The sequence below is a fragment of the Puma concolor genome, chromosome A3 (assembly GCF_028749965.1).
Source record: "Puma concolor isolate L17-30 chromosome A3, mPumCon1.1.hap2, whole genome shotgun sequence".
Taxonomy (NCBI): Eukaryota; Metazoa; Chordata; class Mammalia; order Carnivora; family Felidae; genus Puma; species Puma concolor.
Window position 1 is genome coordinate 50,213,031 of NC_141669.1, and position 25,679 is coordinate 50,238,709.

Sequence of the window (25,679 nt, forward strand, 5' to 3'; positions counted from 1 at the left end):
GAAAGCTTCATTGAGCAGGCCGGGAGGGTCGGCGGTGGGGGGCGGAGGGAGGTGGAGCGGCTGCGGCCAGCTCCACGGGGGAGGGGAGGACCAAAAGGAGAAGAGGAGGGAACTGGCCTGGGAGGAATCGAGGGAGAGGGCGGAATGTGGGAGGGCTCAAGGGGACATGGGAGGGACGAAAGGAGAGGGGGGAAAGAGGGGGGGGTCCAGTCTCCCCTGGCCGAGCACTTTTTTGGGGAAGTCCTAGGACTGATCTCCAGGACCTGGACTCTTCTCCCAGCCCCTAGGTCCCCGCTCAGCCAAGGTAGGGGGAGTCACGCCGCCGCGGGAGGAAGGAGCGTTTCGGATGGGAGGATGGTGGAGGGACCACGAAAAGGGGTGATGCGGGTTAGGGTCGAGGGGAACCCAACCCACTGAGGGTTTTATCATTGTTAAAGAAGAGTGAGACACAAGGAGAGTGGAGAGAGGAGGCAGATATTTGGCGGGTGGGGGGCTGCAGGATGTTCCAAATAGGGCAGCCGCGAGGGCCCTAAGGCTGGGGGCTCCTCTGTGAGGCCCTACCCCTGGGCCCCCAAGCCAGAATGTCCCCAGAACAAAGCTTTCCTGTTGTGTTGTTTGTCTGAGTGGGGGGAAAGCATGTTCGGGGGGCCTCTTGCTGGAGAGGGGCTGTTCTCAGCCCCAGACAGAGGAAAGGCCTTGGCTGAGGAGCCGATTGGCGCCCTGGGCTCCCGTTGCCCAGTGACAGCCATGGCAGTGTTGGCAGGAGGTCTGGACAACCCCACCCCACACCCCTCCCAGCTTGAGGCCTGGCCCTCCTGGGCCCCTTGAACCTGCAGGGCATGTGAGAGCCTGTGTGCTGGGTAGGGTGTGCAGGGGGTTCTCCATGTGTTCTGGTCTCTGCCCTCTCTGCCTTGGGATCTGCCCAGACAGGACTCTGGGCTTGGCTCCCATTCAGGAACCTAACTAAGATCTGAGGGTCTCCTAACCCCCCTTGCCTGCTTCTCTCCACAATCAGTAGCTGTCTGTCCTCTGTCCGAATGGCTGAATGGAATCATCTGGGTCCTTCCTGCCGCCCCTTGCCCCTCGTTGGCTCCTGCCAGTCCCTCTCCTCACCTGTTGCCCATGTCTCTCCATTGCTCTGTGTACTTGGCTCTCTCACAATCACCTTCTATCCATCTTCCACATTGTCTCTCTCTGCTGTCTCTTTCTGTTTGCTCCCGCTTTGTTCCCACAGCTTCCTTCCTCTTACATCCTGTCTGGGTCTCCCTCTTGCTCAGTCTTATCTCTTTCTCTGGACCATTCTCTGCCCTTGGTCTCTAATCACTATCTTTTGATCTCTGGGTCTCTTAGACCAATGGGTGGGGGTGATGGAGGTGCCAATGACAGAACTAGGAAAGGACGTTGTGAGACAGAACAACTGATGGGGACAGTTTTACTCTTTACAAAAGGGAGGGAGAGCCTATCTCTGGGTCTCTGTCTCTCGCCTCCCTCCCTAGTCTGCACCTCTCTCACCGTGTTTCTGCTCTTGTTTAGTTTGTTTCTTTCTCACTTAGTCCATGGGTCCCTGTCTTTCTCTCCCACCATCTCTGTCTCTGTCCTTATTCAGTGTCTCTCTTCCTCTCACGACCTCTCTCTGGAACCCAGGCCTGACTTCATCTGTGATTTCTCTTACACACTCTCTCTCTGGGGCACCCAGGCCTTCCCTGCCATGCGACCTGTCAGTATCTGGCAGCGGAGCCCATGGGGGCTGCTGCTCTGTCTGCTGTGCAGCTCATGCCTGGGATCTCCATCCCCATCCACGGCCCCCGAGAAGAGGGCTGGGAGCCAGGGGCTACGGTTCCGGCTGGCCGGCTTCCCCAGGAAGCCCTTTGAGGGCCGAGTGGAGATACAGAGAGCTGGCGAGTGGGGCACCATCTGCGATGACGACTTCACGCTTCAGGCTGCCCACGTCCTCTGCCGAGAGCTGGGCTTCACAGAGGCCACGGGCTGGACCCACAGTGCCAAATATGGCCCTGGAACAGGTAAGCAATGCTCCATGCATGGCCTAGGTATTGTCTAAATGCAGGGAGAGGGAACACCAGATGGCACAGGCACAGGGACCCAGGACACCAAAAACAGCCAGTGTCAAGTAAACCCATGGCTGACAAACCAATCAACACAGTTGCTTCCCAGAACTGTGTGACCTTAAGGTGGTCAGTGCCTTCTCTGAACTTCAGAGACCCTAGGTGCAAAATGACTACATGATCTCTATGTTCCTTTTTTCTGCAGAAGTATGATTCTACCTTGCTACATGCAAGGACAGCCCTGATACAGGTGAGCCCTGTACAGTTAAAGTACAGTTGGTTTGATGGAAAGCTGAGAACAGATAAGTGATGTCTGGATATCCCAAAGCCAGAACGGATCACAGATACTGCAGCTGACCAAATCAGATTATAGGCAAGAGCTGAAACCAACAAGCTGGAACTAAGAACAAGTATAAACTCTAAGACAAGAATGAGTGTGGCTAGTAGGCGCTTAGGAGGAATTCTGAGACCTGAGGATGCTTACATTGTAGGAGCCCACAATGGGACTGATGGACAGAAGCTGGTGCAGTCTGCAGCTAATCCTCCACTTCCTACTGGCTGGACCACTTCTGGAATAAAGCGTCACTTGTAGTTGCCACATTTAAAGAGTGACAGTAGAGGGGCTCTTGGGTGGCTCAGTTGGTCAAGTGCCCAACTCTTTTTTTTTTTTTTAATTTTTTTTTCAACGTTTTTTTATTTATTTTTGGGACAGAGAGAGACAGAGCATGAACGGGGGAGGGGCAGAGAGAGAGGGAGACACAGAATCGGAAACAGGCTCCAGGCTCTGAGCCATCAGCCCAGAGCCCGACGCGGGGCTCGAACTCACGGAGCGCGAGATCGTGACCTGGCTGAAGTCGGACGCTTAACCGACTGCGCCACCCAGGCGCCCCATCAAGTGCCCAACTCTTAATCTCAGCTCAGGTCTTGCTCTCAGGGTCGTGAGTTCAAGCCCTGTGTTGGGCTCCATGCTGGGCATGGAGCCTACTTTTAAAAAAAAGAGAGAGTAGAAAATGGATATACTTTCAGAGGAGAGCTGCCCAGATGTGAAAGACTGGAAGCCAAGTTTCAAGAGGGAATGGCTGAAGAAACCAGGGATGTTTGGTATGAAAACTAAAAGCTTTGGGTAGCAATTGCATGAAGGTTGTCTCCAAATATGAGGACAGTCATTTAGCTGACAGTCATTTAGCTGCCTGGATGGCATCGAAGGACTGAATCAGACCTTGGGGGATAGTCATAGAGAGTCACAAGGACTTTGTGATGGTTCAGTGGCCTGGTGGGGCAGGAAGTAGGTATCCCAGCAGAAGCTGGGAAAGTCCTGTCAGGGTATGCATGATAGGTCCCTGCCATTGGTTGGGACAGTCACATTGGGTGGAATCCCATGGCTTCTGGGGGGAATTGAATCCATCCCAACTCTGAGAAGTCAGCAATACTCATTTCAGGATGGTCCAGACAGAGAGGAAAACAAGGGGGCAAAGCAGTAACACAGACAGGGAAGACGCATGGGAGAAAGTGAAGCTGAGAGGAAAGGATCTTAGATTTCCAAGTCTCACAAATGGCTCAAACCCTTAAGCCCCCATGTATTGGCTGTATGGTCACCCCAATTTCTTTATGTAAAATGGTGATAACACCTCTGGCAGCTCTGTTGTAAGGATAATCATGTATATACATACATGGCAGAGTGCCTAACACAACACATACTTGATTAATTGTAGCTATCATTGAATAGGTCAGGACTGATCAGAATTTCAGTGTTGACTCTTGGTTTTTTATTCACCCTACCAAATTCTTGAGTATCCCCCCGATCACAACTGACCCTCCATCAATCCTGTGCTCCCTTTCCTATTCCCTTCCAGGGTCTCCTCTTTCACATCCCATTATCTAACCAGAAAAATGGGATCATCAAACCAGGTGTGAGGCCTTCATGGTCACTCTCCCCCAAATCCTCACCACTTACCCTTCTCCTCCATCCTGCCTCCACAAGCCTCTCTGTTCCCTCATCTCTCCCTCAACAGGCCGCATCTGGCTGGACAACCTGAGCTGCAGTGGGACTGAGCAGAGTGTGACCGAGTGTGCCTCCCGGGGCTGGGGGAACAGTGACTGTACCCATGATGAGGATGCTGGAGTCATCTGCAAGGACCAGCGCCTCCCTGGCTTCTCGGATTCTAATGTCATTGAGGTCTGCCGTTCGTACACACATACACACACACACCCCAGGATGGCCAGAGAGGGCTGTAGGGTGGTTATATGTGGTTAGAGGGGATGCTAAAAGGTAGGGGATCCTATATGCCCCATGGGATCATTTGAGTCGGTGTGAGGCTGAGGGGGTGGGGGACAAATGGTAATGCTCCTAGGCATATTAAAGCCCAGGGTTGTTTTCACATCAGCATTCACGTCACTAAACCTGGCAGGCGCCTCTCCAACTTCATCCCTGGTCCCCAGGACATCCCTTGCTCTCCCTCTCCTCAGAGGTTCCTGCTCTCCTGGAACATTTCCCTTCTTACTCTCTCCTACTTCTTCCTTCAGTGCAACTTCCTCTGTGAACTTCTCCCTCGTGCTCCGGGCCGCCTTGGCTGCTCCTTCCTCAGTTTGCTCCGCACCCTTAATCGCCTCTCAGAGCAGGACATGTCCTTCCACTCCCGTGGTTGCAGGAAAGTCAGTTCCCCACAGAGAGCAGGAGTGCCTCTCAGCCCTGTGTCAGCCCCTGCTCGCCACTGTCTTCATGGCAAGCACGCTGATCAGGGTTCCTTAAGGGTGGCAGGACAAATAAAAGTCGCTACTGAGACTCCGTCCTCTGCCTGTGGTCCCCTCCCCAGGTAGAACAGCACCTGCAAGTGGAAGAAGTGCGACTTCGGCCCGCCGTGGGGAGGGGCAGGCGGCCTCTGCCAGTGACCGAGGGACTGGTCGAAGTCAGGCTTCCCGAAGGCTGGTCGCAAGTGTGTGACAAAGGCTGGAGCGCCCATAACAGCCACGTGGTCTGCGGGATGCTGGGCTTCCCTAGCGAAAAGAGGGTTAACACGGCCTTCTACAGGTGAAGGGGCGTGGGCGCTGGGGGGAACAGACTGGGATGGAGGGCTGCTCGCTAGGAAGCGGTGTCTTGACCTCGGAGAGGGTCCGGGGCTCAGGAACAGTGGGGAACTATGGAGGCCCTTTCGAAACTGGAGAGTTGAGAAACCTTGTGGAACTATGAAGGGCTCCTCAGGGCGGGTCCGAAGTGGGGCAAGCGAGGCTCCGGCTCTCTGAGGTCCGCAACCGGGGCGGGGCGAGTGGCGGCCGGTCGCGCGTCCGCACCCGTGACGCCCTCGGTTGGCAGGCAGAGTCCCGGCTCCCCGGGGCGCGCGCCGAGCCTGGCGAGGCCACGCCCAGCGGCCGGCTGTGTCGCGGGCGGGTAAGGTTACGGCGCGGGCGCGGCTCCGGGGCCCGACGTCCGAGTTCAAGGAGCTCGCGGCCGCGCCCTGCGGAGGCGGCGCTTGGGTGTGTCCAGCGCCGGGCTGGGCGCGGGAGTCCCCGCCAGAGGGCCGAACCTTGAGGGTTGGGGGCGCTCCTGGAGAGGTGAGGCCTGCCCCTCGGTCGCGGCCATCCTCGAGGCGCGTCCGTGAGCGCGGGAGCCGCTGGCACTCCTAGGCAAGTCTTCCAGAATATCCTTTGGCCGAGGCGCCCGACCCTCTCCAACTGCCCTGGAGCCCTGGGGTACGCACTGGCTACCAGGGTAACGAATCACACTGGTAAACTGCTCTGTGCTTACCGTGCCTCGCAACCCTGGAGCATCATATGTGGTCGTTTAGAGGAATTTGGAAATCTTTACAGTCACTCTATTTTGCAGACTGAAATACTTTTTTTTTTTTCCTCTCAGCTCTTCCTAAGTTGAGTTTTGCAGAAAGACCTCTTGACATCTAGGTCAGCTTCCACTGGGCACACAACGTCAGATATCGTCTGATTAGAGCAGGGTACAGTAGAAATGCTCAACTTTGAGTAGAGCATGCCCAGATTTTGTATGCCTTTCTGTTGAGGAAACATCCCACGGTTCATATTGAACTAGTAATCATCTAAAACCAATTCAGATCTTCCTTTATCCTTGATACTAATAGAAAAGCCTATTTGAACCTAAATCTATGTTGAGTTTATTCTATTAAGTTAGTTTGATACATCATTTAAAAACCACTTAAAAGCCACAGTGAACCCATGAGATTATCTTGAATCTTGACATTATTTTCCATTTATCATCCCTCCCAGCCTCCTCTGGAAGATATACAGGATAGTTAGGTCTTCTGGCTTCATCAGAGTGACTGTTAAAATTATTGAAATGTTCAAAACCAAAGTCTAACCCTTCCTTACTCATCAAGTCTTTACTCATTACTTGTGAAATGTTTTTTTTCCCACTAACTGGGAACAAACTGAACACTACAATGATGTGGCCAGCATTTCACCATTTTATCTATAATGAAATCGTGGGAGATTTTGTTAGTCTTCCTTAAAATCTAGATATATTATGTTCATGGCCATTTTCCAGCCTTCCAATTTAGAAAGCTTATCAAAAAAGGAAATCATGGTGGTTTGAGCTAACTTTTACTGAAATCCTTCTGGGTCTCTAAGCATCTCCATATTTTTTCCCCACTGTTCACAAACTTTCCATTTAATAACTTATTTTAAAATATTATTCTTTAGATTAAGGAATCCTTTTTCTTCTTTTTGAAAGTAAATACATTGTCCAACCTCTAGTCTTTTCCATACTTGCTCAGATTTTCGTTGCCTTGGCTCTCAGACACACCTGAAAGTTCTTTCAGCCCCAAGGAGTATACTTTATCTGGTCTGGAGACTCAAACTGTTTTAAAACAGCTGTGTGCTGTGCTCCTTTGCTATTATCTGTCTTGGAGCTATACTTCTTTCTCTGTGCTTTTTCTTTACTTTGCCTGACCCCAACATCAGGTTCTGAAAGATTTATACAATTTAAAAAGCAGGGATTTCAAGTGAAGAGGATAGCATGAACAAAGGTGAAGAGATTCATTTGGTCAGTATTTATATATTGTCTACTGTTGTAGGCACTAGGGATTCGACAGTAAACAAAACAGACAAAAATCCCTGATCTCATGGACTAGGGAAGAATCAGAAAATAGTAAAATTTTAAAATGCAAGGATGGCAAAGAGTGTAATGAATAAAAATAAAGCAGGGAAGGAGTTAGGAAGTAAAAGTGAGATTGCAATTTTAAAAAGAGCCATCAGAGAAGGCCTCTTTGAAAAGGCATCATTTGGGAAAAGATTTAAGGGAGGTGAGGGCACAATCTGTAGAAATCTAGACAAGTGTTGACAGGAAGAGGAATGATAAATGAAAAGATCCTAGGGAGCAGGGGGAGGGAGGGGAGAAGAGTCATGCTCCTGGAGGCCACTGGGGCTGCAGCTGAGTGAACAAGAGAGAAAATGATAGGAAAGGTGATATAAGAGGGGATAGGGAAAGAATAGGAAGCTGGATTGCATAGGGCCATTTGGGAGGACTGGTGTATACTCTGTGGGAGATGAGGTTTTGAACAGAGGCGTGACATCTGACTTCCATTTTTAAAGTATTATTTTGGCTGCTTTAAGAATAGACTGTGAGGAGGGCACCTGGGTGGCTCAGTCGGTTAAGCGTCTGACCTCAGCTCAGGTCATGATCTCACCGTCTGTGAGTTCGAGCCCTGTGTTGGGCTCTGTGCTGACAGCTCAGAGCCTGGAGCCTGCTTCTGATTCTGTCTCCCTATCTCTCTGCTCCTCCCCTCCCCTGTTCATTCTCTCTCTCTTTCAAAAATAATAAACATTAACATTTTATATATATATATATATATATATATATATATATATATATATATATATATATAAAGAATAGACTGTGAGGGATACAGTAGAATCAAGGAGGCAGAGAAATTAGTTAGGAGGTTATTATCTCCTGAAAGCCAAGTACAGAAAGTGAGGGTGATGGTGACCAGTGAAAGAGATGAAAAATTATAAAATTCTGTGTATGGTTGAGGTAGAGGCGACAGGATTTGCTGATGGATTTAATGTGGTGGGAGAGGAGAGCGATTAAGGTTCACCCCAAGGTTTTGAGTCTGAGCTAAGTATGGAGATGGCCTTACTTGATAAGGAAGACAATGGGTGAAGCATGTGTTGTGTGAGGATTGGGGGGAGGGGTGTTGTATACCAAGAACTTAGTTTTGGACCTGTTTAATTTTTGGATATATGACTCTAGAGTTGCTGAATAAACATATGTTAAGTCCTAAAACTGGACATCACCAAGGGAGTGAATGTAAACAGGAAAAAAGAGGTCCAAGGACTGAACAGAGAGCTTAAATGTTATGTCAGGAAGGTAAAGTGAAATGCAAACAGCAAGGTGAGGTAGAAAGAAGACCAGGCGAGCAAGGCAGCCTATAAGCCAAATAAAGCGCTTCAAGGAGGAGACGAAGAGCGCCATCACCTGAGTTGGTGCTGCTGGTGGGTCTAAAAGCACAAGGACTGAGACACAAATGCTGGATTTAGCAAAACAGAGTTATTGCTGACCCTGACAAATTTGACAGTGACTAGGATATTTTTCAAAAGACAGTTGACTAGAGTAGAAAATTGTGCTGAGAAATAATGGAAGGAAGATCTGAATGCATAAAAGCCAAAAAATGGAACTTTTTGATGCCAGATTGGAGAGTTTGATCTTTATCTTATGGAAAAATTAAAAATAAAAGTATTTGTATGGGACAATGATAAAATAAGACCAGTGTTTTTAAAGTTTACCTGATAGTAGTGAATTGGAGGAGGAGGTTCTAGATGCCATAAGGCCAGTTAGAAGCTTGTTATAAAAACGAAGCTGATTAGGAGGGTGACAACAAAGAGAGAGGATGAATAGCTGAAGGATGACTGATAATAGAAAAGAAGGGAGGGACACCTGAAATGATCCTGAAGCTGCTTGAGAGAAGGATGGTGCAAGCCAACAGGCATCTCTGGGCTTCAAGTTAATATGAACTAGCTTTAGAAGTGAGCCATCCTTGGGATGTTTGAGACCCAGGAATTACCTATAGGTATGCATGGCCTGAAGTAATTTTCAGAGATCAGGAATATTTGTGTACATCTTGGAATCTCCTACTGAGTCTAGGATATGAAGGCTGGAGAAGGACACATACTAAGAACAGAGACCATTCTTAGTGAGGAGAGAGGTTGCAAGAGTCCTGAGAGTTCTATGATGGACATATGAGATAGGCTTCCTTTCACGGCCAAATCACACAGAGGGAGCATTCTCATGGGTGGTACAATCATAAAGGATAGATAAGATCATTTATAAAGAACTCCACCTTCCATAGAGAAAGAAGATACATCTGCTGGCTTTTAGAGGAAGCCAGTAAGATTTAAGGAATGAGAAAATCAGAATGAGGTGCGTTTATCATTTTTCAACTTGGTTTTATAGTTCTTCCCTACAACACGTGAAAGCTGTAGAATTTTAGAAGAGGAAAAGAATGTAGAGATAATTGAACCATTTACTGCCCTTTTGCAGGCAAAGAAATTGAGGTTCTAAGAGCTTAAGTGCTGAAAGCTATTTACTGAACTCCTGCTATTTGCAAAGCACTGTGCAAGGTGCTGAGAACACAGAGGTGCTGAGAGATCATGGAAGACCTCACAGACTACACTAAGGATTTGGGTCTTTATGCTAAAAGCAATGGGAAGCGACCGAAGTGTTTTCATGAGCAGGGCTGTAAGAGGACATGATCAGGTTTGTGGCCCCCAAAAAACCACTCTGCATTTCTGAGAATGGTGTGGAGAAGAACAAGAGTGAGTAGATTGAAGAGATGTTTAGGAAGTAATACTGACATGACTTGGTTCTGGACTGACTTTGGGAACCAAAGACGAGAAGTATCAAGTTGACTCCTAGGTTTCTAGGGTGGATTTTGCTGAAAGAATTACAGGTTTATTTTTTGCACCTATATTACATTTTAGAAACATTAAGAAGGCAGGGGCGCCCGGGAGGCTCAGTTGGTTGAGCATCTGACTCTTGGTTTCAGCTCAGGTCATGATCTTGTGGTTTGTGAGTTGGAGCCGCCGCCGATTGGGCTCTGTGCTGACAGCATGGAGCCTGCTTGGGATACTCTCTCCCCTCTCTCTCTGCCCCTACCCTGCTGACACTCTCTCTTTCTCTCAAAATAAACTTTAAAATTAAAAAAAAAAAAAGGCAATGGACTATACCAGGTTAGGTGTAAATGGGAACATATAAAGAGAGGATGTGGAGTGAGAAGAATGCCTTAGGGCTCCAAAAATGTAAGTGACTAGCTAGAGGAGGAACATGCAAAGAAGACCAAGAGAGAGCAACTGGAATGAGGAATCAAACCAGACTCATAGTGTTAGGACAGCCAAGGAGGAAGAGAAGGACAGAACAGCAGTGTGAGATGCTACCAAAAGGGGAACATGATGAAAACTGAAGCTGTCTACTGGATCTATTCTCGCAGAGTGATGGGGAAAACCAGAAAGGAGTGGGTTAAGGAATGAGTGGTAAGAGATAAGATATAGAAGTGGAGCACTGACAACTCTTGACAATTTTTTCTATGAAGAGGAAGGGAGATATGGGGTGGAGGGTGTGTATATGTGCGTGTGTGTCGGAGAGATCGGAACAGGTTTAAAATGATTCAGTTGAGGAGAGATTGTATTCGACCTCTCAATTTAGGAGAAAAAAGATCCTAAAGGATGGAATTCAGAAACCTTTTGGGGGAGTGGTCTTGGAGGAGAGAGATGGGTGGATAAGAAAAGGTGATGCTGACGCGGGTAGGTTTTTATGTTTGATGGCTGAAGAAACAAATTGTAAGGGGAAACAAGCACATTTGTGAATGTGCAAGTGTAAATCAAAACAAGTATCAGTACTAGTATTAAATAAGTACCAGATCCTTAATATAATCTATATTGTATTTTATTATATATATATATATAATATATATATATGTAAAATCATATGTACCATATGATGTATAATATAAAACCTTATAAATAGAGAAGAGGTACTTCCAAGATCTAGATAATACTACACTTTTTATGCTTATGTATTTTAAGAGAGAGAGAGAGGGAGAGCATGAAAGCATGTATGCGAGGGGAGGAGGGGCAGAGAGAGAGAGAGAGAGAGGGAGAGAGAAAATCTCAAGCAGACTCCATGCTGACAGCATGGGACTTGATCCCACGAACCATGGGATCATAACCTAAGCCAAAATCAGGAGTTTGACACTTAACTGAGCCACCCAGGCATCCCTAGATAATACTACATTTTTCTGAGTACTAGTTGGAGGATCAAGGTAATCTTGAAAGAAAACATAAAATACATTTCATTTTAGACATATCTGAGAAAAAGACATTTGGAGAAAAAGTTTCACCCTATACTTATATGATGAAAGGTTCTAAACTCTTAGTAATGTCTCAGGAAAGGGACCTGAGACTTATTGTGAACTCTTTCCAAGGAATGTTGGACACAGTGGATAGTTTGGCAAAAAGACCAACTAAATCCATCCTCAGGAAAAAGCCAGGGCAGGAAATACCAAGCAACTTCAGAGCTGTTTCAAATCTGTTTATTAACATCCAGTGCTTCTGCACACAGTATACTATGTCCAGATGACTCCTCAGGAGAAACAAGAGTAGGAACGTGTTTAAAGAAAGAATAACTAAGATGATAACAGGGAGTCTCATAAACTTAGAAGAACAGACAAAACCTGCATTCATCTATACATAGTTGGACAGAACGAAGAGGGGGCAAAAAAAGTCTTTGAAATCAAAAGGAGAATGAGAGGAGAAACAGACCTAGTTTCCAGACCTTAGACTTAAGCCAACCTCTTGAAAAATAAAATAGGTCAAATATTTAGGCCAATTAAAAAATAAAGTTTTAGAACTTATTTCTCTGGACGTAAGTTTGGGAGCTGAGCTTGGTTTGTAAATGACTAAAGCATATGGGATTTAATTTGGGCAGGAAGGATGCTGTCATCCTAAGCCGCCTGGCTTCATGCTCCCCAGTCAAATCAAGTTACTGTCCTTGGACATCCAGCCTTGGTGCTTGGTCCTAATTCACTGGCCTCAGACATGGAAATGCCAGAAGTCAAAGAGCATCCAAGAATAAAAGACAGTTAGCCTCCCTATGACCAAACCAGTTCTCTCTCCTTGCCGGGTCAGTCTGGCGATCTTAACAATCCTAACATCCTTCTACTTATACACTTCCCCATAGACCTCCCCTGAGGTTTAGATCAACCCTGATATTGCCCCTCGTCCCCATCACTCACTACCCTAGTGTAATTTCTGTGCGTGCTAGTACAGGGGCTCTATCAGCCTGAGTCCATGAATTTCACTACTGTTCATCAGTGTGGTTATGTGCGCGTGAGGCCAGACAGCTGTGAAGGGTAAAGCCTCGGGAGTATCTGATGTTATAACATCTTGTTGACTTTCCAATTTTCCTGTTGGAAAAGAAGTTTGCCCCTGGCTGCACCAGTCTTTCCCACTTGGTTCTAGACTGATTTTGACTCTGCTATTGTCTTATCCTCACAGAAAGTTGAGGAAGCGAGCGGCCAAAGCCTCGGCCCGACGCCCCAAGCCCCTTGGAAGGTAATGGGGCAAGAGCCCCGGGACCTCCTGCTCGCCCCTGAGGCCCCAGGAGGTGGATGGATGGAAGGCAGCCTATCCATGTCCATCCCGGAACCCAAGCTGATGAATTAGGGATGTAACTGCACAATGGCCATTCCAGGGGAGGTAGGGAAGGGAAGGGGAGGCAGGCATGGGGATGGGCAAGCTTTGACCTTAGGGTGTACAAAGAGGAAATAATGTAGGAATGGCTGAGGAGAAGCCTTCTCATCTTTATGCTTCCCCCAAATAGCTTGGACTCCAGCCTCAACCACCTGCATGCCTCCTACCCCCCTTAATTCAGTTCACCCACATTCCCATTCTCTCTCCTCCTTTTACCTTGTATCCCCTTCTCCCGTCACCCCCTGGACTGACTAGATTTTTCATCACTGTGGTTGAATTCAGAGTGCAACAGGAGTTCCTAAAGTAGAGTTCAGTGGTGTGCAGCCGTCAGTGTGTGGAATACCTGGCCCCCTTCACTTTACTCCTTCCCACACTCTGCATAAAGTGTCCTTCCTGGAAACAGGAAAAAAAAAAAAAAAAACCAGAAAACAAAACCCTCTACCTTTCCTGGGCCACGTACCTAACCACTACCTCCACTAACTTCTTTCTCCTTTTTTCAGACCAATCACCAAGCTTAAAGTCAAACCCAAACCCCGAGTGGGCAGGGGATCAATCAAGAGGTAAATGAAGTTCAGGCTGGGTGTGAGGAGAGGGAGAGTGCAGAGTGATGATGAGTCAGGGCAATTGAGCTGTGGTCAGGAAGGGGTCTAAGAGGCCCCCACCTAGAGGTGGAGGGGTGGCAGTAGCTATTAGAAACCACCTTCCAGATGAGTCACTGAAACATAAAGTGATGCTGGGCCTTATCCTCGTTTCTGGGGAATTATGCTTATCACAGGATTTTTGAAAGTCTTGATAGAAGTTCATCCACTGAACTCCTGTTCCACAGGCTTGTTTATCTTCTCCCAGTGAATTCTAGCAGATACTCTAGCACTTTCTCCTTCAGATGCCATCCTTGCCTCTCCCCCAAGAAGTTAAGTTTGCCTATGGGATCAATGTTCCCATCTTAACTTTATTTTTTAAAAATAGGTGCTACCAGCTTGGAGGTAAGACTCAGGATCCCCTCTGGAAACTTTGCCAGGGATGGGTTCAGATTATAACCCCTGTGTCTCTGGCCCAGTTGACACAATTAGGCTCCCAGTTCCATAATTTTCCTTGTGGGGTCCTTCAGAACCGAAGGGAGTGGAAAGCTTCCAGCCCCACTGATTACCTCTCACTAGGCTTCCAAAGGCCATTTGCACATGAGAAGTCTCCCTGATAACTTCTTCAGCAGTGGCTGAGACACAGAGAATTCATCCCTTTCTTCTGTCCCCTCCTCTCTTCTGCATATTCTGGGATCACCCAAGTGGTTCCCTGGTGGCCCTCCTTCTCCAGCTCCTCCTTGTGGTGGCTTCAGAGGAGCTTGGAATTTGAGAGTACTCTTGTGTACCTTCTAGCTAAGGGTCATCTGTGCCCAACATAGCCATGCTCTGGCCTTCCCTGAACGCCAAATTCAAGGGCACACTGCTGTTTTTACTGTGTTCCTTGTGGGGAAATGGGAGGAGGGAGTTTAGAAGAGCAAGATCTTTTTCCTGTGGTGGCCTCTTTGACTTTTATTTTCAGCAAAACAGGACTTTGGGAGAGTACCTGATCTGTTTGAGCTTCAGAATCCACTGATCCTGAGCTTCCAAAGGTATTCTGTAAAGTCTCCAGGCTTGTCTGTTGTGCTTGTTTCCTCCTCTCTGCATCTTCCTAGGCAATGACTTTGAGTCGTCATAACCTTCCTTCCTCTGACATCAAGTGATGGGCACATTACTGAAATAGTTCATTGCCAGGCCAGCCTCACAGGCCCATACCACCAATAGCAACCCTCCTCTCTGGGCACTGCTCTCACCACGCGCCTCACTGCCATCTCTTACTCCGTTGGTGTCAATACACCACGCCCCTCCTTCTCTCAAGGCATCTCTCTGAAGGGTTTCCAAGGTTTAACATCTCTAGTTTAGTCCCATTTCCATGCTTGGGTGGCTACAGAACATTCTTTCTGTTATGTTTAAATTGCAGAAGCATGGACTACCTCATTAAAGTCCAGCTCAGTTCCGATTCTGTGTCTCCCTCTCTCTCTGCCCCTCCCCCATTCATGCTCTGTCTCTCTCTGTCCAAAAAATAAATAAACGTTGAAAAAAAAAATTTTTTTTAAAGTCCAGCTCAGGTCTGGAGAGACCGCTACCATTCTGTTGTGCATATTCTCTCCTTCTCTGGTCACGTGGACTAACTTTTGTCTGTCTTGCATTTGTACATCTTCATTCCCACATGTGCCAGCCCCAGTCCTTCCCTATGTCCACCTTCTGGTATAATCTTCTCATAACTACCCATCATACTCTGGCCTGGAAGACCCTCTAGCCTCTGAGAAGCCATTTAGACCCAAGACTTACTCAGTCCTTTGCATCCTGACTCATTCAGTTATTTCAGCCTCAGCATAACAGAAGGATGTGCTCACGCTGGTTCTTCAGGCTTCCTGTTTGTCAGCTACTCCCTCCTGCCCATCTCTTCCAGCTGGGCAGTCCTGGCTTCTCACTCTCTTTGCACAGCAGCCTCAGCCTCAGCCTTCGTTAGGGCCAGCAGCCTGAAGCCATTTGGAGCAAGGTTTCTGTCAGGCAAGTCAAGACTAGCTGTCTACCCATAGTGGTCTTTGGCTGCAGGTCCCCAAGGACCCTCCTATCTGGGTAATCTGGGCTCTTTCAGCCTGGAAACTTGCCATTCCCTTTGTCTCTAAGGAGGGAAACAGCAGAAAAGAAGGGAAGAAGAAGGGATAAAATGGTCATGAAAGGTTGGGGGATGGTGGAGGCATGGAGGGGAGGAGGGTTGTCGGCAAAGAGGCAGGAGCATTGTTTTACCCTACTGCACCCCACTCCTGTCCCCCCAGGCTGCTGGCCCAGCGGCAGCAACACTCCTTTGGTCTGCATGGGGTGGCGTGCGTGGGCACGGAGGCCCACCTCTCCCTCTGCTCCTTGGAGTTCTATCGTGCCAATGACACCACCAGGTGCCCTGGGGGGGCCCCTGCGGTGGTGAGCTGTGTGCCAGGCCCTCTCTACGCAGCATCCAGTGGCCAGAGGAAGCAACAACAGTCGAAGCCTCAGGGGGAGGTGTGTGAGACAGTGACTATAACCTTCCCCACCCCAGGTGGAGAACCCCTTAGCCTAGCCAGCCCCTGACTTAGCACAGCCCTGACCTTTGAGGACAGAGAGGAACCTCTCAGGGGGTGGGCCACAGACCTGAGACCACCCCCTCCCTCCCACCAGAATCTCCTTTATCACCCAGGTCTACTTAGCCCTCTCTGTGCTGATGTTTCCATTCACTGCTTTGGGCACATCTCTCTCCTCTATAGACCCGAGTGCGTCTAAAGGGTGGGGCCCACCCTGGAGAGGGCCGGGTAGAAGTCCTGAAGGCCAGCACATGGGGCACAATCTGTGACCGCAAGTGGGACCTGCAGGCAGCCAGCGTGGTGTGTCGGGAGCTGGGCTTCGGGAGTGCTCGAGAGGCTCTGAGTGGTGCCCGCATGGGGCAGGGTGAGGGGGATGAAAATGGGAGGAAGAGGGAAGGAGGAGGTACACACTCTCCCGGGGGGTGGTGTATGGTCCTTGGGAAGGAGACCCCTGGGCAGACAATGAAGGTCCAGTTATAACCTCCTGATCTTTGACCTCTGACCCTAGGCATGGGTGCCATCCACTTAAGTGAGGTTCGATGCTCTGGACAGGAACCCTCCCTCTGGAAGTGCCCCCACAAGAACATCACAGCCGAAGACTGTTCCCATAGCCAAGATGCTGGAGTCCGATGCAACCTGCCCTACACTGGGGTAGAGACCAAGGTCAGTTATCTTCCTGGTTTAGTCCAGAAATCTCACATCCTATCCAGTCCTGGTCATGAGCTGCAGCCTGACAGCTTCCCAGCCCACTGTCCCAGGCCCCTGCCATCCTACAACTCCCACCTGATGCCCCCACTTGCTAGCCTTTATGTGCCTCTGAATCACCCTTCAGCCACATACCTGTTATAGGCTCCCACTACCCCTCCCCAAAAGCTTACCCGGAACTTCCATTGTGTCACTACAGATCCGACTCAGTGGGGGCCGCAGCCAACACGAGGGGCGAGTGGAGGTGCAAATAGGGGGACCTGGGTCCCTTCGCTGGGGGCTCATCTGTGGGGATGACTGGGGGACACTGGAGGCCATGGTGGTCTGTAGGCAACTTGGACTGGGCTATGCCAACCATGGCCTGCAGGTGAGTGGGAAGGAAAGGGAAACCAACACGATTGCCTCCAAAGCCTGTGTTTGGGGCAGAGGACTATGGAAATGAGTCCCTTGGACCAAGAGGCTGGATGGTGGGGGTCTCACAGAAATACCAACATATGTCCCCAGGAGACCTGGTACTGGGACTCAGGGAATATAACAGAGGTGGTGATGAGTGGAGTGCGCTGCACAGGGTCTGAGCTGTCCCTGGACCAGTGTGCTCATCATGGCACCCACATTGCCTGCAAGAGAACAGGAACCCGCTTCACTGCTGGAGTCATCTGTTCCGAGAGTGAGTGAAGGATAAGGTGATGCAAGCCAGGGAAGGGAAGCTCTGGGCCACCCCCTTTGAGGGAAAAAGAGAGCCATAATCTGGAGGGGTGCTCCTTCCCTATGAAGAAGCAGCCTCTCACACTCTACAGGGGGAGCAGAAGCACCCCCATCTGTCTCCACCCCTCAGCAGTGACTTCCAACACTCTGCTCCCTTCCATGTGCAGCTGCATCAGACCTGCTGCTGCACTCAGCACTGGTGCAGGAGACCGCCTACATCGAGGACCGGCCCCTACACATGCTGTACTGTGCTGCAGAAGAGAACTGCCTGGCCCGCTCAGCCCGCTCAGCCAACTGGCCTTATGGCCACAGGCGTCTGCTCCGATTCTCCTCCCAGATCCACAACCTGGGACGAGCTGACTTCAGGCCCAAGGCCGGGCGCCACTCCTGGGTGTGGCACGAGTGTCATGGGTGAGAGGATCAAGTAGAAGGGCAAGGTCACTGGAGATGGGGCAAGCCTGCTGGGGGCAGGGACGAAAACAGGGGTTCCCTTGTCCCCACAGGCATTACCACAGTATGGACATCTTCACTCACTATGATATCCTGACCCCCAATGGCACCAAGGTGGCTGAGGGCCACAAAGCTAGTTTCTGTCTAGAAGACACCGAATGTCAGGAGGGTGAGTTGGGCCTAGAACAGACTCCGGTATCTCCATCCCACAGCCTTGCCTCACACTGACATATGCCAATCCCTCTCAGATGTCTCCAAGAGGTATGAGTGTGCTAACTTTGGAGAGCAGGGCATTACCGTGGGTTGCTGGGATCTTTACCGGCATGACATCGACTGCCAGTGGATTGACATCACAGATGTGAAGCCAGGAAACTACATTCTGCAGGTGCCCGGGGCCTGAGATCCAGCTGGCAAGTGGGAGGAGTGTTTGTTAAAGATTTGAAGACTGCAACTGGTCAAATTGACTTTCTCCCACTCACAGGTGGTCATCAACCCCAATTTTGAAGTAGCAGAAAGTGACTTCACCAACAACGCAATGAAGTGTAACTGCAAATATGATGGACATCGCATCTGGGTGCACAACTGCCACATTGGTATTTGATGGGAAGAGCAGCCCAAAGAGACTGGGGGATGGGAAGGAAAGGCCTTCATTCTCTTCTCCCAAAGTTGGTTCTATATCTTCCCACCCTCCTCTGGATCTCCCAGCCTCTCCACTTCTACTCACCCTTCCCCACAATGAGTCCGTTTCCCTGCCTAAACTGCCCATTCACCTTGCAGGTGATGCCTTCAGTGAAGAGGCCAACAGGAAGTTTGAGCGCTACCCTGGCCAGACCAGCAACCAGGTCATCTAAGGTGCTGCCACCCTCCTCTGAAAACCACCACTGGCCCCTAATGGCAGGGGTGTGAGGCTGCCATTACCTCAGGAGCTTACCAAGGAACCCCTGATGTCAGCAGGCCAGCCATGCTCATCCAGTGTGTGCTATGGATGTGGAAACATCAAAACGAAGTTATTGCCCTCCTTCCTACGCCAGCTGCCGGATCTGTGGCCAAGCATGGGGAATTTTTGCTCCCAGGCCCAGCACTGAGTGAAGCACACTACAAAGAGCAGCACCTGACTGACTGCCCAGAACAACAGACAGCAGGAGCTCATTTTCTCAAATAGGGAGGTCAGAATGGTCAGCTCCAGTATCTCCCCTCCGTTCAGGGGGAATACAGCTTTACCTCTAGCCTCTTCATGGGGAAAAAGATCAGTACCCCCCACCCCGCCCTTATTTTTGACTATAACATGATGCTAGGTATAATTTTATTTTATATAAAAAGCATTTGTGTGATTCCTCAGAGCCCAGGGATTGGTGCTGGTGGTTGGAGGGACCTGCCCCCCACTGGTTCATTTAATCCTCTGTCCAGGTACCCTCAGAGCCTAGGCCAGGAAAGCCAGGTGGAAATCAGAGCAGGAGCCTCAGAGTCCTGCTGACCCACTCATTCTGTGACTTCAGGGGTCACATATAAGGTCAATGTTTCTGGTCCCCGCCGGATGCGCACTGCCAGCTGGGATTGGGTTCGAACAGCTTCATAAATATCTTCAGCATTTTGTACCAGCTGCTCCCCAATGGCCAAGATCACATCACCCGGCCGTAGACCAGCCCTATGGTGAAAGATGGACAGAGAGAGAAAGGAGGGACTAGACAGCCCAGTTCAAGGGCACATGCACGCTTCACCCATCCCCACCTCACAATGCAGTCTCTCCCTCACCGGTGGGCAGGGGAGTCCAGGATGACTTTATGGATGAGCACACCATGCTGAACATCAGGGAAGCTTGGTTCTCGAAGCTGTAGTTCAGCAAGGATGCTGAAAGGACATAGATCACCCTGTTAACCACACCAAGGCACTCTCCCTTGGGTTCACCTCAAATCTCTCATCAACACACTGACAATCGTATAGACAAGGGCATGCACTAGATACTCCAGATACAAAGGCAATTCACTTTCTGCCTTCTCGAAGTTAGGAAGTAGGACATGTATGTAAAAAGCAAGTAATTCCAAATGACACACACTACTAAATAACACTAATGTCATTCTAGAATGCTAAGGGAAGCTTTAAGGAGAGAGTAGAACTTAACTTGGGTGTAGAAGCATGGTTCTGGTATTTAACCACATAAAGCAAGAATAACATAAATAAAAACATGAGAGTAGGAAATCAGGTTGGCTGAAACAGAGTATATTCATGGAAGAAGCCAGGTCTGGAAGGCCGAACTGGAGACAAATGGAAAATGGCCCCTGAACACCAGGTTAATGGACTGAAGTTTTTAAAGCAGCAGCAGGATGAAATCAATCTGGTAGCAGGTGTGCAAAATGGATTGGAGTGAGAAAGTCAATATGATGAGAGAGGACAGCTCTTCTGATAGCTCCACGTATGAGGCAACTCATCTTAGATAAAGATAAAATTGGTAACAAAGCTCAACAGAGATGCTAGTTGCCCACCATTGAGTACACTGGTAGTCCTACAGGTCACTACTTTTAAAGTTCATACCTGGGAGTCAGGGTCAGCATCATCACCCCAATGTAGCGGCGCTGGGACCCACTGATTCCAAACCAGGAATCTGTGATGGAGGGACAAATGAGCCTCATTCGGCTACATCCTTCCCTCCCCTCCCTTTCCTCCCAACAGACCCCCACCATCCCCCTCCCCACACTTCACCCCTCCCCCTTCTCCAGCAAGGCCCAATGAATGCCCTTCCCACCACTTAAAGGAATCCCTTTCCCCCAAGCCAGGCTCACTCTTCTTTTCCCCACGATGCAGAAACTCTCGAAGGCGATCAGAAGGGATAGCAAAGGAGATTCCAGCTGTGACCTTCATGGTATTCACTCCGATCACCTCCCCATCCTGCAGGGATAGAGCCCACTATTCCCTAGCCCAAATAAATAGTAGGAGATGGAGATACCTGAACAAGAGTAGCAGGAAGTATTGGGGAGTTGGGGAGATCTGGTTGGATTTTGGGAGATAACCAACAGGAGACTGCTCAGAAACTTGACCAAACGTCGTTGAATTAGGGAACACACACCCCTTCTCACACTGACCTGGAGCAGGGATTCTTGGAAAGAAGGATGTCCCACTCACCAGGTTAACCAGAGGACCTCCAGAGTTTCCAAACTGCAGGACAAGGACAAAATATGGAAGAGATCCAGGGACTCTATGCCTGGGGGCATAACCAGGATGTAGGCACTTTCTCCAAAATCTCTCTTTTCCCAGCCCAGCCACAGTGGCCACATATGTGCAGCCCAACCTCTGTATATAAACTCGTCCACCAGCTATCACAGTTGGTGCCTGCCCCACACAGCCTTTCCCCCAACCCCCAACCTAGTTTGCCATTCTTCTCATATCAGGACGCACATCAATAGCTGCATCAGTCTGGATGTATTCCACATTGGTTTGGGGGAGGCCCAGGTCTCTGGCTGGACGCTGAGCAGAGCTGACAATGCCAGAAGTGATCGTGTTCTGCAGTGCAAAGGGACTTCCCATGGCAACAACAAACTCTCCTTGCCGGACATCGGCTGAGCGTCCCAGGGGTAGGGTGGGGAGAGGTTCCTAAGAGAGAATGGGAATAAGAGACCTGTCGTCTAGATATGTGAAAAAATTCACAGTCCCAACCAGACCCGGCCTGCCTAGACCCCCACCTTAGTCTGAATCCTCAGCGTGGCAATGTCTGCCACAGGATCCACAGCTGTGACCATGGCTTCATACGTGTCGCCGCTAAGCAGCCTCACACGGACTCGGCGCCGATCAGCCACCACATGAGCGTTCGTTACGATGAGCCCGTCGGCAGCCACCACGAATCCTGAGCCATTCGAGATAGGGACTTCGCGGCCGGAGAAAGGGTGCCTAGGATGGGGGTAAAGCAAGGATGTGAGGAGACTCAGACACCTAGCTCGCCCGCCCCTTAGCCCGCGGCTGGGTGCCTCCTGCCCTTCCCCACCGTTACCGGCCCAAGATCTCGATATAAACCACGGCAGGTGCTGTCTTCTCCACCACGTCTGCGATGAAGTTGTACTGGCTCCGGGGAGAGGTGGGCGGTGAGCCAAGGACCGAGGCGAGGACCGCTGGAGGACCCCGACCCCCGCCCCACAATAACAACAGCACTGCCCCCCCAGCGCCCAGCGCTACCGCCAGCCATATGCGCCGACGGGTTCCAGGAGTCTCTGAGACCTCCCGGGTCTTGAGATCCGGGGACCCTGCAGTCAGCCGTGCTCGGGAATCCGAAGTCCCCGAAGTCAGACACGTCCGTGGTTCAGGGACCCCCCCAGACAACCGGGCCCAGAGACTGGGGGTCCCATAAGTCACTCGGGCCCGAGGGTCAGGAGTTCCTGACGTCAGCAAGGCCCGGAGGTCAGGGGTCAACAGGGGCCCCTTCCCCCAGGGAACCCCCCCCAAAGCCCGCCATCCCCAGAGGTTCCAGCCTGCACCCCGCCCCGCCCTCAGTGCAGCCATCAGCTCCGCCTCGGCTGCCTCTTCGCCCGCCCTACACAGAGGCGGTGCCCTGGACGCGAGCTGGCGGACAGCGGGACGCGGAGCACGCCGGTACCTGAAGTCCTTCAGAAGTGCACGCCGGGACCCAGGATTCCGGGAGGCCGACTCCGCCTCCGCCCCGTGAATGCTGGGAATTGTGGTCCCCGCGGGACGCGAGTTCTGAGGTGGCCCAAGGGCCCGCGAGGCATGCTGGGACCGCTAGCCCTTCCGGGGCGCCTCAAGATTTCGGGTGCCGGCACCCTGGGCGGATGCCCGAAGACTCCACCTTCCCAGGAGCCCCTGCGGCGGGGCGCGAAGATGGCGGCCGTGGTCGAACAGCCCTAAAGCAGCAGCGATGGAGCCTTCTCAGGCGCTGGGGCCGGAGCGGCTCTTTGACTCGCACCGGTAAGAGCCCTGGCGGGAAGAGGTCGGCTCCCGCATCCACTACGGCCTTCGGCGCCCGATCACCCCGCCTCTCGCCCCCAGGCTCCCGGGTGACGGCTTCCTGCTCCTCGCGCTGCTGCTCTACGCTCCCGTCGGGTTCTGCCTCCTCGTCCTGCGGCTCTTTCTTGGGATCCACGTCTTCCTGGTCAGCTGCGCTCTGCCAGACAGCGTCCTTCGCAGGTAACAACCCAGGGATTCCGGGAGGGTCAGGGCTGGGCCCGGCCCGAGGCCGTGAAGTCACCACTGCCTGCGTCCCCAGGTTCGTGGTGCGGACCATGTGTGCGGTGCTGGGGCTCGTGGCCCGGCAGGAGGACTCGGGACTCCGGGATCACCGCGTCAGGGTCCTCATTTCCAACCACGTGACACCTTTCGACCACAACATAGTCAATCTGCTCACCAGCTGTAGCACCGTGAGTGGGGGGCGAAGCCGAGAGTGCCACGGGGCGGTTCCCTGGGGCCCAGCCCAAGGCTCCCCTTTGCCCTCCCAGGTTTCCCTTGGGGACCACGAAATACTGAATCTTACCCCTAATCCCGCTTCTCTACCCCATATGTCAATTTTTCTCACTTCTCAATATTCCTTTTTTGCTTTCTCTTTTTTCCATTTCTAGCCTCTACTCAATAGTCCCCCAAGCTTTGTATGCTGGTCTCGGGGCTTCATGGAGATGGATGGGCGGGGGGAGTTGGTGGAGTCACTCAAGAGATTCTGTGCTTCCACGAGGCTTCCCCCGACCCCTCTGCTGCTATTCCCTGAGGAAGAGGCCACCAACGGCCGGGAGGGGCTGCTGCGCTTCAGGTGGGTGAGCACAGGTATGGGTCTCCAGCTGGGTAGGTGGTCAGGCTTGGGGGCCCTTGAGTTTTCACAGTTTTCAGCCCTGCCCTGTCCATCCTAGTTGATTTCCTTTCTGTTCACTTTTACTTCTTTCCCCCTCTATCTCTTTACTCCTCATTTATCTACTTGTACAGTTTGACAGTTTTCTGTTCTAAGTAAGGCTGGCTAGAATCCCATCCTACTTTCTCTTCCCTCTTCTAGTTCCTGGCCATTTTCTATTCAGGATGTGGTACAACCTCTTACCCTGAGAGTCCAGAGACCCCTAGTCTCTGTGGTGAGTGTGTGTTGGACAGGGAATCTCTGGGGCTTGGAGGGCAAATTTCCCATTCCTGGCCGAGGCTTAGACCTCCCTTCATGCCCTTCCTTCAGACCGTGTCCGATGCCTCCTGGGTCTCAGAACTGCTGTGGTCACTTTTCGTCCCTTTCACCGTGTATCAAATAAGGTATTAACTGTCTTCTTTTTTGGTGCTGGGAGAAGCTCACCTCTTCCTTGAAGAGGCTGCCTCTTCTTGTCCTTTTGCAGATCTTTTAGTATCAAGATTCTATCACAGAGGCAATACAAAGTGTTTACTATCTCCCCACCCTAATCACAACTGTTCCATGAAACGAAATATCAAAATGGGGAGAGGGTGACACACTGTACCCCAGGTGCACTCAACATGGTCCTGGATTTTTTTATTTTTTTATTTTTTGCAGATGGCTCCGTCCTGTTCATCGCCAGCTAGGGGAGGGGAATGAGGAGTTTGCCCTCCGTGTACAACAGGTGGTAGGGTACACAGGCAGGGTGGAGGTGGAGTTTTTCCTTAAGACTAGAAGGAGGAAGTCTTGCAACCTTAACACTTTCAACCTTCCAATTCTCCCTAGCTGTTGGCCAAAGAATTGGGCCAGACAGGGACACGGCTCACTCCAGCAGACAAAGCAGAACACATGAAACGACAAAGACACCCCAGATTGCGCCCTCAGTCAGGTATATGGTCTCTGTACACAAAGTTTTTTGGGGTTTTACAGCCTATTGTGATTTCCTTCCTATTCCTTGCTAGTCAGCCTCTCCTTCCTCCCAGTTCTCCACTCACCATGTTTCGGATTTCTTTTTTGCAGCCCAGTCTTCTTTCCCTCCCTCCCCTGGCCCTTCTCCTGATGTGCAGCTGGCAACTCTGGCTCAGAGAGTCAAGGAGGTTTTACCCCATGTGCCACTGGGCGTCATCCAGAGAGACCTGGGTATGGGAAAGGGTAGCCTCACACAGGAGACAGGCACAGAGAGAAAAAGTGGGTGGTGAGGGGAGAAGTAGAGCAGGGAAACAGACTCCCTTCTTTCTTCCTCTCTCCCCAGCCAGGACTGGCTGTGTAGACTTGACCATCACTAATCTGCTTGAGGGAGCTGTAGCGTTCATGCCTGAAGATATCACTGAAGGGACCCAGTCCCTTTCCACAGCATCCGCTCCCAAGGTGAGACCCAGGAAATGGTTAGGTACAGGACTTTGGTGGGTAGGGGCAGTCTTCATACTCCCTTTCCTTGATATCTCTTTTTTGATCCTGAGACCCTAGCACAGTGCCTCTCTTGCAAAGTAGGCATTCGATGCGTGTTTAATGATGATGACTTCGCAAGCCCTCTGACATTGTGATCACCTCAGTTCCCCAGCTCTGGCCTGGTGACCCCTCAGCCCACAGCCCTCACATTTGCCAAGTCCTCCTGGGCCCGGCAGGAGAGCCTACAGGAGCGCAAGCAGGCACTGTATGAATACGCGAGAAGGTGAGGGGCTTAGAGGACAGTGGGCAGGAAGGGGTAGGTTGGAGAAAAGTGGTAATTATAGGGACAATACGACAAAGCCCACACAATGTCTTCTTTCTATGTCTCACAGGAGATTCACAGAGAGACAGGCCCAGGAGGCTGACTGAGCACAGGATGGCACCCAGAGCCGCAGGACGGAGACTGGGGGCAGCCCTCACCCAACTTACAACAGGCTGGAAGGGTGGGTGGTAAAAAGGGAGGGATGGGGCTCCCCCCAAAACCACATTAAATTCAGGGTTTTCACTCAAGGTATATCTGTTGCCTCTCTGGGTCTCAAAAACCTACTGAGCAGGTTCCTTTTTCCTTGGTTTGGGAAGAACATGGGTGAGAGCCTCCTTGTGGGTTTGTAGGAGGTGGTTGAAATCA

The 25,679-nt window shown here is 50.7% G+C and overlaps 3 protein-coding genes across 13 annotated transcripts; 2 read left to right on the forward strand and 1 right to left on the reverse strand.

Moving 5' to 3' along the window:
- The first annotated feature begins 156 nt into the window (after nucleotides 1-156).
- LOXL3 (lysyl oxidase like 3) lies at nucleotides 157-19,088 on the forward strand. 6 transcript variants are annotated; one of them, XM_086700766.1, is made up of 16 exons: nucleotides 163-304; nucleotides 1,697-2,021; nucleotides 4,076-4,239; nucleotides 4,877-5,091; nucleotides 12,576-12,632; nucleotides 13,271-13,330; nucleotides 15,610-15,829; nucleotides 16,072-16,252; nucleotides 16,397-16,551; nucleotides 16,793-16,960; nucleotides 17,098-17,260; nucleotides 17,466-17,709; nucleotides 17,802-17,917; nucleotides 17,997-18,133; nucleotides 18,230-18,341; nucleotides 18,526-19,088. In XM_086700766.1, exons 2-16 carry the CDS (start codon nucleotides 1,709-1,711, stop codon nucleotides 18,597-18,599), a joined length of 2,379 nt encoding a protein of 792 aa, XP_086556892.1. In that variant the 5' UTR covers nucleotides 163-304; nucleotides 1,697-1,708; the 3' UTR covers nucleotides 18,600-19,088. The 6 variants fall into 6 exon arrangements, with proteins under 6 accessions (XP_086556893.1, XP_086556892.1, XP_086556894.1 ...); XM_086700768.1 differs by having other exon boundaries at nucleotides 180-2,021; nucleotides 12,540-12,632; XM_086700764.1 differs by having other exon boundaries at nucleotides 180-2,021.
- HTRA2 (HtrA serine peptidase 2) lies at nucleotides 19,035-22,418 on the reverse strand. Its single transcript, XM_025932102.2, has 8 exons — nucleotides 21,728-22,418; nucleotides 21,423-21,627; nucleotides 21,139-21,333; nucleotides 20,866-20,898; nucleotides 20,526-20,631; nucleotides 20,278-20,347; nucleotides 19,501-19,596; nucleotides 19,035-19,393 (listed from the first exon to the last, which is right to left on the reverse strand). Exons 1-8 carry the CDS (start codon nucleotides 22,231-22,233, stop codon nucleotides 19,228-19,230), a joined length of 1,377 nt encoding a protein of 458 aa, XP_025787887.1. The 5' UTR covers nucleotides 22,234-22,418; the 3' UTR covers nucleotides 19,035-19,227.
- Nucleotides 22,419-22,442: 24 nt separating this feature from the next.
- AUP1 (AUP1 lipid droplet regulating VLDL assembly factor) lies at nucleotides 22,443-25,565 on the forward strand. Of its 6 annotated transcripts, none has more exons than XM_086700771.1 (12): nucleotides 22,446-22,656; nucleotides 22,738-22,875; nucleotides 22,955-23,105; nucleotides 23,304-23,488; nucleotides 23,726-23,798; nucleotides 23,894-23,967; nucleotides 24,221-24,287; nucleotides 24,389-24,491; nucleotides 24,623-24,742; nucleotides 24,855-24,992; nucleotides 25,156-25,274; nucleotides 25,384-25,565. In XM_086700771.1, the coding sequence occupies exons 1-11, from the start codon at nucleotides 22,607-22,609 to the stop codon at nucleotides 25,260-25,262; spliced, it is 1,206 nt and encodes a 401-aa protein (XP_086556897.1). In that variant the 5' UTR covers nucleotides 22,446-22,606; the 3' UTR covers nucleotides 25,263-25,274; nucleotides 25,384-25,565. The 6 variants fall into 6 exon arrangements, with proteins under 6 accessions (XP_086556898.1, XP_086556899.1, XP_086556897.1 ...); XM_025931904.2 differs by having other exon boundaries at nucleotides 22,455-22,656; nucleotides 24,855-24,970; XM_086700772.1 differs by lacking the exon at nucleotides 25,384-25,565 and having other exon boundaries at nucleotides 22,443-22,656; nucleotides 25,094-25,161.
- Nucleotides 25,566-25,679: the final 114 nt, after the last annotated feature.

What these genes read in the sequence shown, in the direction of transcription:
- AUP1 (XM_025931904.2), top strand. Translation starts at nt 22,607, where the DNA reads ATGGAGCCTTCTCAGGCGCTGGGGCCGGAGCGGCTCTTTGACTCGCAC. An exon ending in CCAGACAGCGTCCTTCGCAG is followed by an intron (nt 22,876 to 22,954) that starts GTAACAACCCAG and finishes CTGCGTCCCCAG; the next exon opens with GTTCGTGGTGCGGACCATGT. An exon ending in CCACAGCATCCGCTCCCAAG is followed by an intron (nt 24,971 to 25,155) that starts GTGAGACCCAGG and finishes TGATCACCTCAG; the next exon opens with TTCCCCAGCTCTGGCCTGGT.
- HTRA2 (XM_025932102.2), bottom strand. Translation starts at nt 22,233, where the DNA reads ATGGCTGCACTGAGGGCGGGGCGGGGTGCAGGCTGGAACCTCTGGGGA. An exon ending in CGCTGAGGATTCAGACTAAG is followed by an intron (nt 21,334 to 21,422) that starts GTGGGGGTCTAG and finishes ATTCTCTCTTAG; the next exon opens with GAACCTCTCCCCACCCTACC. An exon ending in AGACTGATGCAGCTATTGAT is followed by an intron (nt 20,899 to 21,138) that starts GTGCGTCCTGAT and finishes CTTGTCCTGCAG; the next exon opens with TTTGGAAACTCTGGAGGTCC.
- LOXL3 (XM_086700768.1), top strand. Translation starts at nt 1,046, where the DNA reads ATGGAATCATCTGGGTCCTTCCTGCCGCCCCTTGCCCCTCGTTGGCTC. An exon ending in CGCCCCAAGCCCCTTGGAAG is followed by an intron (nt 12,633 to 13,270) that starts GTAATGGGGCAA and finishes TCCTTTTTTCAG; the next exon opens with ACCAATCACCAAGCTTAAAG. An exon ending in GGCAGGGGATCAATCAAGAG is followed by an intron (nt 13,331 to 15,609) that starts GTAAATGAAGTT and finishes CTGTCCCCCCAG; the next exon opens with GCTGCTGGCCCAGCGGCAGC.